General features: G+C 37.2%; 1 protein-coding gene and 1 long non-coding RNA gene across 5 annotated transcripts in view; one reads left to right on the top strand and one right to left on the bottom strand.

The window, feature by feature from the left end:
* Positions 1-5,317, bottom strand: part of LOC123951604 — a 45,996-nt gene extending 40,679 nt beyond the window's left edge. For both annotated transcript variants that reach the window (XR_006820480.1, XR_006820479.1), the window contains exon 1: positions 4,881-5,317. This is a non-coding gene — a long non-coding RNA (uncharacterized LOC123951604). The remainder of the gene's footprint in view (positions 1-4,880) is intronic.
* The window catches only part of CD36 (CD36 molecule), a 44,588-nt gene that overhangs the window by 8,513 nt on the left and 22,042 nt on the right, over positions 1-14,033 (top strand). For 2 of the 3 annotated variants that reach the window (XM_046020393.1, XM_046020390.1), the window contains exons 2-3: positions 4,757-4,850; positions 5,326-5,535. In XM_046020393.1, coding sequence (XP_045876349.1) covers positions 5,416-5,535 — 120 coding nt within the window. In that variant the 5' untranslated portion in view covers positions 4,757-4,850; positions 5,326-5,415. Of the gene's footprint in view, positions 1-277; positions 313-4,756; positions 4,851-5,325; positions 5,536-14,033 lie in introns of all 3 variants that reach the window. The other variant, XM_046020391.1, reaches the window with a different exon arrangement.

The following is a 14,033-nucleotide window of genomic DNA, read 5'->3' as shown; positions in this document are numbered from 1 at the left end:
CCTATTTAAACTGATATGATTCTAAGAAAATCATTTCAAACCGCTAGTAATTCCTCCAAGTACTCTAAAAAGTAGTGTTGTTTCTAGATGGACTTAGTAATGAAGTCCAGTGTACTTACTGTTTTAAGACTACCACTGAAACAAGTTTTAAATTATAGTATTTGAAAAGTATAATTTAGTGATATGTATTTTTGTTTCATATTATAGATGTTTGTAATTTTTTCTGTGGTATATTTTTATGTCCACTTATTTTTTTTAATTAATTTATTTATTTTAGGGGAGGGACAGAGAAAATCCCAAGGAGACTCCCTGGTGAGTGTGAAGCCTGGATGTAGGGTTTGATACCAAGGACCCTGAGATCATGACCTGAGCTGAAACCAAGAGTCAGCCACTTAGGTGTCCTTACCCCCACATATTCTAATAGGATAGAAATGCACATGTAAAAAGGACTGTGGTAACTTCAGTAAGAAAAGATATTGGATAACTCCTCATCTAGTTATTGAAGTGTTTTTCTGCAGAGCCCTAGGGTTCTGTGAGGATGACTCAGAGCCCAAGCGAAGTAGGACAGGAAGGGGAAAGGGCCACACTTCTTACCCCCTTTAACCAGAATAGTTTTTCTTTTAGCTATGTTTATATGTTGGAATTGCATGTAAAGAATTCTGTCTCTGAATAGAAGACTCTAAGATGCGGCTCTAATGACTTCTGTTTCCACATGATGAAATGCAAGCAGATTTAAATTACTGGTTTACACACCCATTGCAACTAGCTTGGGTTTGAACCTGCATCATATTTAAGTCTAGGAAATCATGGCATGTAAACACACCTAGGTATGGTGTAGGGTTAGAGTGTGAAAAGGAATCTAATTTTGAAAACTAACTTTCATCATCCATATCCAACCTGTTGAATTAATAACACCAAAAATGGGTTTTGTGGGCAGGTACCATATTTTCTAGGTGAGGAAGGCCTGTGTACCAAAAGAACAGTGTATGTGTGTGTGGTTGAAAACAGAAGTGTATAATCTGGTTTTCTGTTCTAAGGAAACATGCAAGGAAGGTTTATGGATGGAATAGGAATTCTGAGCTACTCACTCATGAATAAGAAAATGTCATGAAGGTCCTAGCATTCATTTATGGTACAAATACTCTTGTAATCTGAGCTTTTTCAAGTTTTGCAGTTCACATCCCAGGAAATTTTGCTTCTAGGCTATGCCTTCCCTGGGAGGAGTTTCCCCAGGAACACAGCTTTATCCACACATGGGAAGAATTATAGATTCTCTGGGAATTTTCTCTGATTTTCTGATCTATTTATTGGAGAGGCTTCTTAGAGCTCAGTCTCTCAGTTTCTACTACCAGTTTTCCAACATAGTGGAAAGGCACAATGCTCCTAAATTCATTCTGGAAACACTCCTTTGATTTGACAAGGAAAAAAAGAGATAACCCAAGGGAATAAGATACACTTACAAATTCTACAAAAAGAATAGGATTTATAATCTGTAAATTGATAGGATACAGCTGGTCTCCCTATAGATTCAAGAAAAGTATGTGATAAGTGATATTTTTAAATATGCCTTTTTCTTTTTTTTCTTTAGAAAGCATTCAGCCATTAGTTTTCTGTCCTGTACCTGTGATTGTTCTTTGCTTTCCAGATTTAAGTACCTCAAGCAAGAAGTAAATTATTGCAGATATCAATGTCTTGTCTATTCTTATGAAGGAGAAATAACAATAAATGTAATCCAAAATTAGCAAGTGAAATAAATTACTATTTTAATATGTAAAGAACTATGTTTTGAAGAAAACCAAGTACGCAAGACACACATTTTACATGCCCTAGCTAAATGTGAGAGAAGAACGGGGAGGAACTACACTTTTTTTTTTTTTTCCATGAAGATAAACATGGGTGGAAAAACTATTGAATAGAATGTGCTGTAACCTGAGCTTTTCTCTTAGGTATGCAGTGTGTGTCTTATGTAATGTTGGGCCCTCCTTTGCCTCAGGTGAATAAAACTGATTTTAATTTTATAATATGAAGCATAAGGTTAAAGTATGAGTTGAATAACAATACCTAATTACTCATGTATCAAGGCACTGAAGGAAAATAAATGAACCCAAGTAATGTCAAATATCTTGCCTATTATTAGGGGGAAAAAATTGGAAAGTTACAACAGTGTACCAAAAACGAATCAGTTGAAAATGTGGAAAAAAAAAAAAAAAAAGACACAAACTCAGTCTTTCTCAAAAATATTAATACACATGTGAAGTAATGTCAAACTACTACTTGTAGCTTTCCTTACATAACATCCAAACCAGTATTATCCTAGTAACTATCTAACCATGAGATTCAACAGAATAAATTACTTGATACTTCTGTTTTCTGATGAACTTAAAACTCACAAGCAGTGGGATGGATACACTATCTCACTTCAGTTTTAAGTTTAAAGCAGACAGAGCCTGGGCAGGACCCAGGTTTCCCCATTACTTGACATCTTTGGGGCCCTGGATCCTTAGTAGTCACAATAATGGATTTCCTGGTTCACAGAGGGAGGCATTGGACAACATGTGCTGTCCCCTGGGTCTTCCGGTAGACGTTCCTGGGACTCTGCCCTTTGCAGAAACCCTTCCCTCTTACATGGGCTACTTGAATAAAGGAGAATAATTCTGGAAACAGTGAGATTCATGATTTGATTACGGCACAGAATCTGGAAAGGGGCAAATATATGCACATGTATCTATTTTAGCAACAATAGAATTGTAATTTTTAAATCATTTTATGTTCCATCTGTCAGAGTTGCAAATGACATGACTGTTAGTGAAGATTTTTAGTGATGTTTATATGGGACATAAAATAACTTTCCAAAAGGTATGACTTAATATTTGAGGTTTTTTTTTTTAAATAGATTCATGATATTTAATAAAGAGAACTGCAATTTTAACCGTGGGGATTTCCTGTACTCATTTTTAAATGGGTTTGCAAAGCCATTGATTTCTATAGAGATTCTCCTAGAGCTTCCTCAGGGTGGAGGAAAGGAGAGTGTCAGGTGGGAGAGGGGGACAAAGCTGGGAATCTAGACCCTGCGTTCCCACCACAGTTGTACTCCATAGTCACTCTGCCCATTTGTCATCCATGTAAGAATCTGAAGAACCAGTTCAGCCACTTAAAAACTGCAGATCTCGTCATAGCATCTTAGTTTACACATGAGGAAACTGAAGTGTGAGAGATTAAGTGATTTGCCCACTGTCATCTGGCAAGACAGTTGCAGATCAGTTTTTTGGCTTAATCTCTAGTCAGTATACTAAGTCTCAACTACACTAGGTTAGATCTCTGGATTCAGATTGCTATTTGAGGTAAAACATGCAAATGGGAGTTGGAGGATGGCCTTTGAAATGAGCATTCAGTAAGATATTACTTAATAAGCTACCCTGATTATGATTATTTGTTCATAGTGTACAGAACACCAGGATAGCAATGCATGTTACATGATTTCAGAGAGTAGGGAAAGCTTTTCTTCACACTTCACCCCCAAGCAATTAATAAAAAGCCAACTCCAGACCGCAGGAAACCTAAGTCACTTGTTTAGGCTTATTTATTTACTTTTTACATTGGAAAAAAACATTTGACACTAATAGGATTCAGGCTTCTTAGCCATCAGAACCTCCATGTGAATGAGTTCAGTGTACCCTGATCTACAGTGGAAGTATCCAGGGTATAAGGCATGGGTAAAGAGATATGACAAAGATAAGATTGAGTAGAAGTAAGTAAATAAAATTGCCCTGGGAAAACCATACCACTTATCTTTCTCCATTTTGAGGACAAGTCTAATTTTTCTTATTTTCTTAGCTATACAAAAAAGCTTTAAAAAAGCTTAAAAAAAGAAATGGTTCCTCCCACGGAAATAAGTGCTCATGATGTCATAAGAGTGGTACTTCTGTCGCAACAACGCTGTAGAGGGAAAATCTGAGACCATAAGAAAAGTAGAATTTTTATTATTAAATTTAAAGTGTTGGCAAAAAATGTTTTGTGTGATTTATTTTTTGTCTGCAGTCTCCATTCTTTTGGCATTTATGCTTTCCATGGCATTGGGCAATGAAGCAGGGAATATTTGTTTCTAAGCTACAAGGCACGTTTTAACTGTTCGTCAATGCCAGGTCAGCCCCACTTAAAAAAAATAGAGTTGTAACCAAAAATAGGAATGTGCTTTCAAATATTAGAAAGAACAAATTCTTATTTCTTACAATAGAATCCACTCATATCAGAAATAATTTCCTTTCAGTCTTTGTGAAATAACCACATAGTGTAGAAAGATACCAAAAATAAGATTGACTAGGTGCAATACATACAAGCACAAATTAGTTGATTTTAGCACAATTGGTGTGAAGCACTTGCCCATGATGACAAAATAATCTTGCAGTTGAATACGCAATAAAGAAAAAACGAAAAAACAAAAAAACTGAGACTCGTAACAAAGCAGTGCCTATCATTAAAACTACATATACTCTACCTCATGTATTTAAATTCTTCACATCTATGGTCTATCCAAGATTCAGTTATTAATGACGAAATTGAAAGTGAAGTACACTTCTTTCAAATAGTTCAGGTTTCAGCATTATTTATAAAAAAATAAACCAGGCATGAGCTCAGTATTCATGAAAATGAGATTTTTCTTTTAGTAGTGGTTAACATTTTGGTGACATGAGAGAGATTCTAGTATTAATTCTCTATTTATTTTCCCAATTTAACCATGCATTTTTTGTTTTAACAGAGAGCTTACGAATGATTCGAAGAATTGATTCTTTCTGAGACTGCTCAGAACAATCCCTCTAAAATCTGTATCTTGCTGGATACTCGTGAATAAGGTATAGTAGAGACCGCGCGTGTTATCATACTTAGCATTTGGCAGCAAAGACCTCAATCCACACATCTTCATGAGCAGGAGAGCTCCAGGCAGGCTGTGGCTGGCTGTGTTTGGGAAGTGAAGCCAGATAAAGGACTAGTCAGCATCCAAGGGTTCCAGGAAAGCAGAAGAAGCCAGAGGTACAGCAAGCATGTTCTCCTGAGATAAGATTTCAATGCTCATCATCCAACGGTAGAAAATTGAAAAGATGAGAATTTTGAGGAAATACCCTCCAACAAAATCTTTTAGATCTTCCACCAGTAGACAGTTAACATGGAGAAGGGGAGGACCTAACCTAGAAAGTCCATCTCTAAAACAAAAAGGAAAAGCATCTGTTTATTTATAACTGGCAAAATGACTTTTCAGTTGCGTTGTCTTTGTACTTTGATCTTCTCATACTGATTATTTAAGCTTCTGTTTTATGATCTGTTTCTAAGGCTAAACCCAGACCTCTTGAAACCATCTAATCAAAGCCAGGAGTTTGAAAGAAGCAGGTGCTGAACAGTCCTGTTTCCCCAATAAAGAAAATGGGCTGTGATCGAAACTGTGGGCTCATCGCCGGTGCAGTCATCGGCGCAGTGCTGGCTGTGTTTGGAGGTATTCTGATGCCAGTTGGAGACATGCTTATTGAGAAGACCATTAAGAAGGTACAAGTAGTCTAAAGGGTATTTCTTGTCATTGGGATTCAGTCTGTCTTCTGTCCCTGTTTTGCCGTGGTACCTGTTTTCTATTTCATGGTCATAGGCAACGTTGTGTCTTTAATAAAAAGGGGGTAATGAACCATTGCAACTTCACCTGGTAGAGAAATGTTAAAAGTATAATGTACGTTGTACATGAACTCATTACTATCTTAAGCATAATATTCCAATTCTGACAAAAGCTATGTAGAGGTACGCAGGTTAGCAGAAGTGATTGCTTTTCATTATCTCTCAAGACTATGTTGATATGCTTTTGAATGAGAAATAAGTGTGCTTTGTGAGGGTACATTTATAAAATTAGTTGTACTTTGGTTCATATTGAGAGAAGTTAATATATTTATTTGTAGGTAGATATATACACACACATACGTACACACTTAAAATGGATTGTATTTCATAATGAAGCAGGAATGTTTGGTAAAACTGGTATAAACTTTTTTATTTTGCAAACTGCTGCTTTTTATAATATGTAATGACATGATTGTCTTATAAACATTTCCTATTTATAAAGGTTTATACTGATTCTGCGAAAATGCTTTCAGAAAGTTATGAACATAAGCCAACATATATGCAATGAGTTGCCTGTAGTTTTAACAAAAATTAGACAAACTAGAATTCATCTCCGACCCTCATTCTCTCTAATGAGCTTCACATCCACCAAACTTTGACTGGTGGGGGCGGGCACGAGAGTAAGAAGCAGGTTGGCTGGAGTCCTAAACCATGGGTGGTAAATTCAAATGGCTTCAGGGGTTCCGAGACAGGGTTTAAAAAAAAAAAAAGATTCCAAGAACAAAATAACATAAGAATGGGAACTATTGTGAACCTTGAGAGCATGTGTCCTGCCACAGGGCATGTATGCTTAGGTTTTATTTGGCAAGTATTATATGTAAAAAAAAAACTATCTGAGTACTGGAGTACTGGCCTCAGTTTGCAGCCTGTCTAGCTGTCAGTGGCCCAGGCAGAGGGTTACGGAGCATAGTACACAACAGAGAACAACAAAAATCCATAAAATGGGCTAGACCTACCAATTTATGCTGAAATTTCTGTTAGTGCCAAAACCTTTACTTCCCTCATCCATTCATCCCTGTTGACCTCTTGTTCTTACTATGAGTATAAATAATAGTTTTAAAGATTTTTATTTATTTATTTGACAGACAGAGATCACAAGTAGGCAGAGAGGCAGGCAGAGAGAGAGGAAGGGAAGCAGGCTCCCTGCTGAGCAGAGAGCCCAGAGAGCCATGGGGCTTGATCCTGGGACCCTGAGATCATGAGCCGAAGGTAGAGGCTTTAGCCCACTGAGCCACCCAGGCGTTCCAAATAATAAATAGTTTTAAAATTAAAAGAAAATGTCTCAGAGCCACTGGGTGGCTCAGTTAGTTAAGCACCTGCCTTCAGCTCAGGTCATGATCTCTGGGTCCTGGGATCGAGTCCCACATTGGGCTCCTTGCTCAGCAGAGAGCCTGCTTCCCCCTGTGCCTGCTGCTCCCCTTGCTTGTGCACTCTTTCTCTGTCAAATAAATAAATTAAATTAAAAAAAAGTAAATGGTCTCACTATAGCCATTGTCTTAGTATAGAAGATAGGAGAGTAGGCCATTTTTGAGATAATGGCTCCTGTATATGAGTGCTGTATTTTCTCAATAATAATCTAGGCATTTCTAGCATTGCTATTACTAACACATTGCCAAGCTGAAACCCCATGCATTTAACTTCAACTTTAAAAATATATTGTAAAAAAAATAATAAAAAGTAAAAATATATTGTAAATGGAATGTCACCCCTCCCTCCTTGGAATTCCCAGTTTTTTTGCTATTATTTATGATCCACTTCAAGAGAGACAAGCAGGTCTGGTGAAATGGGGCTCACGTGACCCTGTGAGATGGAATTCCACTGCGTGGTCCTCTTCCTACTTTATAAACTGTACTTCCCTTCTGGAACTTCTGTGGGGAGAGCACAGAATCAGTTTTTCTGCTAATGTAAAGGCTACAATGTATCTTTTGGGAAAGTCTCCAGAATGAAAAGTCACCATAGTCTCCCACTGTGCAGCTAAATTTTAGGCTTTTTTTCCTGACACAAAATTGATGTTCAGTAGCTAAATATTGATCATTTATCTTTTTCTTCTTCATTGAACAACAGTAGTACAGATAGCCTCTCTGGTCAACGGTGTGTGAAGTGCTAACATCTATTTTAAGTGTTTAACGTTTATCTCTACTTTCATAATATTGAACGATTAACTAATAATTGAATGATTAACTAATCATGAGAAAAGTAAGGGTTTTGAGATGCCAAAAATGTGCTTTTATATAGTGACAGAGAGGAAAATATTTTTTTTTTACCTCAACAAGTTTAAGATTTAACTGGAGAAGGTATATCACACCAACATACAGAGAACTTTGAGCCTCATGTATCATATGGGAAAATGCTCCTTGGAGTTCTTTCTTAGAATAGTAATTTCAGAAAGGTGAACCTTCGGATTTTGATCAAGCATAGGTTTTTGAAAACCCAAAGAGGGCTGCAATAAAGGCATCAGAGGACTGATTAATATTATGGAAAAAGTAGTGAAAATGCAACTAACAGCTATGAAGAAGGAGGGAAGAATCCAGAAAATGTGCCCAAATACAGGATCAACAAAAGAGATGATTAGAAAAACAGCATGGGGTAAAATTTAGGAAGCTTCGAAGATCAGGAGAAGAGCATTTAACTGACTGTATGACAGGCAGTAGTAGTTGGTGGCTGTTTTCTTGTAGGCGTAAGAGAGAACAAAACCAGCAGGTAGACATTGGCATCATATGGCCAGCATTTATTCAGAGCTGTGGAGAGCTTCAAATATACCAATTCATTTAATCTTTGCAGATCTCTATGAGAAGCTGTTATTTTATCCATTTTAGTCACAAGACCTTAAATCGACTTGCCAATTCATGTGGCCAGAAGAGTCTGTTGCCGAACTTGGACAGTCTTGTGCACTGTGATCCTGCCGTAGAAAGGGCTGAAGAGTGAGGAGGCCAAAAACAGGAGAACAAGGAAAGCCTATGTAGGACGTAGCCACTTTCAGGGAGAAACTTAAGAGTCTCGTTTAGCAAGATCTCTGCACAGTCTGCACATGATACCGCAAAGGTGCTCTGGGCTCACATGGTAGAGTACATAGGAAAAAAAAAAATGGGTGATGGAGTGTGGTGCAGTTTGGATATGGAACTAAATTAGGAAAGAGGGTAAAAATACTTCAAGTTGTCCTGCTGTGCTATTGGGAAAGATGTGCTATGGGAGGAAAAAAAAAGACTGAAGTTTTGTGAGTGTTTTGATGAGAATATCAGTGTGTATTTCAAAGGTCAGAACTCGGATTGATCATTGCTGTAGAGATTACAGATAAAACTAAACAGTCGATACGCTTTCTCAAGAACTTGAGTATAGAGACAAAAAAGCAGAGAGATCACTACAAGTTTTATGCATAATTCAGAGGTAAGAAGACAAAAACAAATGATTTTATGTGAAGAAATAAAAACAAAAGAGTAATTAATTTGGAAGTTGGGGGGGCAGCACTCAAGGAAAGAGAAAATCAAATGCTCTCAGGCCGATGAAAATAATTGTTAGAACATGGTCACTAAGGTTAATGAATGTATAAATTCAGTAGGGTAGGATAACAAATTTAGCATGGGAAATGCAGCAAAGAAATGGAGGACTTTCTCTTCTTGTTTTTGAAGTAAGGGTTGAATGTGCAACCTTTCACAAGACATGGTGGGAGAGTACGGATCTAGAACCTAGAAGGAGAAAGAAGCACAAAACAGTTCCAAAAATTTCCTGATGGTTTATATTGTATGCCTGCCACATGTCCGTAGACGAAGACGAACCATTAGAATCCCTTCAGGGGTCAGAATCTCTAATATATTTAAGACTAAGCCTGATTTTCTCCCAGATCTCCATATAGCCACGTTGATCTTGTCAATTTTAGTCCTATAAAGATGCCGGGACTTTTTCTTTCATTATACTAGGCTGTTTCTTTTTTCTTCAGTTTACAAAAACTGTTCTAAAAATAAGATTGCAGGGGCGCCTGGGTGGCTCATTGGGTGCAGCCTCTGCCTGCAGCTCCGGTCATGGCCCCGGGTCCTGGGATTGAGCCCCGCGTCGGGCTCTCTGCTTGGCAGGGAGCCTGCTTCACCTCCACCCCACCCCCACCTCCCTCTCTGCCTACTTGTGATCTCTGTCTGTCAAATAAATAAATAAAATCTTTTAAAAATAAATAAACAAAAAATAAAAATAAGATTGCAACATGTATCTGCTGACACAGAGTAGAAGTCAAATCTCTGAATTATGTGTAAACCCATGGAGCCCAGTGCCTTTAAGACCCCCTGCCTCAGGAGCACTTAGGTTAAAGCTCTTATTTTGCAAACATATGAATGTTTTAGTTCTGGTTATTGTTTGCTACTGAAACTCACTGACGATTACTTTCTTCATTTAATTGACTAATAGCAAATTGGGCAAGTTGTTACCTGCATACAAGCACCCTTTAAAAAAAAATGAAGTGTTTACTTGAAAAAGGTCAGAAAATCACCCTGTGGTGTTATCTCATTTATAAAGTGGAGTTGGAACTGGGTGCTGTCTTCTGTGATATCATTTAGATTTAAATGATTTAGATTGATATCATTTAGATTTAAATGATTTAGATTTAAATGATATCACAGAAGACAGCACCCAGTCAGCACTTGAAATAGTCTAAAATAGTCCAGAAATTTGACTTCTTTTATATATATGTGTGTGCATGTATGTATACACAAAACATTCATTCTACTTACTTTCTAAGGGTTGTTTTCTAGGGACATCATGCTCTTTACAGATTACAGCTGAATACTTTCTTACCAGTACTTCTGACTCTGATTGCTAAGAAAGTTCTGTGGAGTCAGCAGGTTTCTGCAGTCTTACATAGCTAGACAAAGTCAATGGCATGAGCCGTCACAAATGTGGAAACTACCACAGCACTTTGGAAAAAGGTCAAAGTTCTGCCAACATTTACAAAAGATAATTGGTTACTTGATCTTGTTAATAGCACTTGATAAATATTTGTGTAACATTGGTAATTTTAAATAAATCTTAATTGCCCTATCATAATAAGTATAGAACACCAAGAAGGAAATTAAAGCTTCCTTTTCTTTCCTCCTAAAAGACTAATGTTAAATTATACCATCAGTCAATTACACTGTCATTTCTTTCCCCTATTCTTGAAAAGAACAATCTTTTGGTCGCTTGTAAGACATGCCTTCAGATAAAATAAATTGAAATGATAATTATTTATTAAAATAGCCCAGATTTGATGTGATAGTCCATATTTTAAATAATATAATATTTATATTCTATAATACCATCTTATAGTGTTTCCAGGTATGAAAAAATGATTTGCAGGAATTGTTTTATGTTAACGACAATATATGAGAACATAAACATGAACATCAAACAGTATAAAGTAAATTTTAAATTAGAGGTGTAAAAATGGATTAAACACTACATATATTTTTCATTTGAACTGCAGTAATAAAATTACTTAACACCAGTGTTTCAAGAAATAGCAGGTATGTATGTATGATTTTCATCCTCCCATCCAAGTTGTATCAGTGTATCAGCATAATTGGTACTCAGCTGAATGTACAGCCTCCCATATTAAGTTCTCACATCAGTTTTTGGAGGCTAATTTCCTGGGTTTCAACAAATCTTATGCTGGGTTTTAATGGATGATTTGAGGCTGAAGCTCTTCTTTGCCTGTCAGCACAACTACCACTAATCCCATAATTCAGTGTGGGTGGTTAGTGTGCGCGCGCACACATGCACACGTGTGCACAAATTTTTTTGCACGTGAGGAAATGGCTTGTAAGTAGTCCTAAACGGAACAAATTGTGGTAGTGAATGGGGAGGGTGAAGACTATTTTCAGTATGTTTCTGCATTTTAAGGAAGTTTTAATGTCACTGCGGTGAGAATAAATTTTAAAATGACTAAATAGCAGGAAAAAAAGTGCCAGAGAATACTATGTGAGTTATCGCCACATGACTGGTTGAAACAGAAAATGCTATGAATGAAACAATTCAAGCAGTCTAGAGACTAAATGATGTTAGAATTCTCCCCCCAAAGGGTGGATAGGATTTGTATGAGAATAATAGCTAAGATTTATTGAATGTTGCTAGCTATGTGCAAACACTGTTCGAAGTGCTCACATTTATTAATCTCTACAACTAGGAGGCTAAATATTCCATTAAACCATATTCAACTTATGTTGAGTTTCAAAAATGCTAATTTTATGTGGTTCAACCTAATACTATTTTTTATCCCTATTTTACAGATAAACTGACATTACAAACTCGACAGACATTAAATAACCTGCCTCAGTTTGAGTGGTTTGCACAGGACCAAACTGGGGACGAACCCCATAGGATCTAGTGTTATTCTTAAATATTTCACTCTGTTTTGTTGGAAGAAGCCACTATGCTTGTTCAGGGTGAGGATATGGGAAACTAAGTCATAGACTAAATTCTGCTACACATAATTCTCTTAGCAGTTTATGAGATCCTTCAGAATTGGGACAACATTGGGTACATTGGTACCCTACCTACTCCACGCATAGGAGGATATCAAGGGCATTTTAATAATGATACCAAAGTTGCCCTCAGTGGTGATGAGCAGTTTTCCTGCAACAGCAATGATCCAGTGGGTATGTAACTAGGTGGAAGACACCGCTGTTCCAAACATCTGCTTTCAAATTAATGTAGCAAAATAGAAGTTACAATGTCTATAGCTTTCAATGCAGCTGGTGTCCTTGCCATAGGAGAGTCATCAGGTTGGAGTCCAGTCAGGACTGGAGATAGTAGACTGTGTGCTTAAGGTCAGGAACAGATACTGATGGACATGTCAGCCAAGTGAGAGGACCTTATATTATTTTCTCATGTACCCCATTTCATTGACTCCGTACTTTAAATATACTGAGAGATTTGCAAAATTGGCTAGATAGCCCAAATCCAACTTAAAAGTCATTCATAATATTCTTTGTTCCTCTTAAAATTAGAGGAACTTGTGGCATATTCGGTCTTGGTACTCAAGGAGTGGCTGTACTATTTTCTAATACATACAGTAGTCTTATGACCGGAAGAAATGCATCCCTATTTTGACTGTTTCAATATTTTTTCTCATTGTCTCTGATCAAACTGTGAATTATGGAAACTACACAAGATTGGAGTAAGAACTGATTTCTCTATTACCTGCTACTAAACTGTCACATAACAGTCTCAGAACTCGTTTCTAGAGGGGGAAATCTAGAAATGGAGACTTTCTCCAGAACTCATTTCTATCACTGAAAAAAAATCAGAGATGGGGTTAGATGACCCTACTTCTAACAGCTGATAATTCAATGTGTTCATTTCAATTTTTGTGTGTCAACTTGCCCATTTAAGAAAAATACCTCCCCATCAACAAATAAGGCAGAATGATTCCTGGCCTTTAGAAGAAAGGCATGATAACACTGACAGCCTTTGGATTTTAAATGCACACACCTTAGGGTTAGGGAGGTTTTCTGTCCTGCCAAGTACCTTCCGTCACAGTTCCTTTTCAATTCAATTTCAACATTTATTGAGTTTCTTTCATTAAGAACTAAAGTAAAATGTGTGCCTTAAGAGTTATATGATAAATAATTGCTATTGCATTAGTCCTGGAGATTCTTACAGTGCAAGAGTGTAGTGCCTATGTTCATGTGTTCTTTCCCTCATACAGGCTTGTGAAATTGGTATATTATCCTAGCTGTCAGTTTCAAAACCCTCATCAAATACCTTTACATTTAGAATAGCCATAAGACTTCGTCTGCTTGTAACTCTGTCTTAATATTGAGCTTGTTTGCATTGGAAAGAAGACTTTTGGGGAGCTAATAAAAAGTTTTCAAGGGCCAGTGGTTGCAAAAATAATGGTCTCACATCGTTTTAGCAGCTCCAGTGAGCCCAGTGAAAACGCATTGCAACAGCGTGGGGTTTTGTAATAGCATTTTAGCTTGGTGCCCTGTTCTTCTCTAAGGAATTTCCTTATTCTCTGCATTAAGCAATAAGTAATCTATCCTGAAGATATGAAACTTAGCTTGACTTCTTCCAACTAAGTGCAGAGGTAACAGGGGGGAAAAAAGATAGTAATAGCACAGTGTAAAAGAGGACTAGTCTAAGAGTCAGAGACCAGTATTTTCATGATGGTTCTGCTGCTCTTAGAGTGCCCATGGGCCAGCCACATAGGTCCTCAGAGCCTCAGAGAGCTCACCTAGAAAATGTGATAATGTTCAGTGTCCATTCCCAATTCATCGTTTTATGAATTGATGCTTCCTGGTAAGGGAAATGAACAGGTCACATTGTTCTGTATTCATGGGTTTGTTTGGGCGCATTTTCTGTGAAATACTTTTCTTCCTCTTCCTCAAGCACAAAGATGGAGTTTCATTCTGGGC

This window comes from Meles meles, chromosome 10 (assembly GCF_922984935.1).
Source record: "Meles meles chromosome 10, mMelMel3.1 paternal haplotype, whole genome shotgun sequence".
NCBI lineage: Eukaryota > Metazoa > Chordata > Mammalia > Carnivora > Mustelidae > Meles > Meles meles.
The sequence above is the reverse complement of the archived record's forward strand: the minus strand, read 5'-3'. Positions and strand labels throughout refer to the sequence as shown.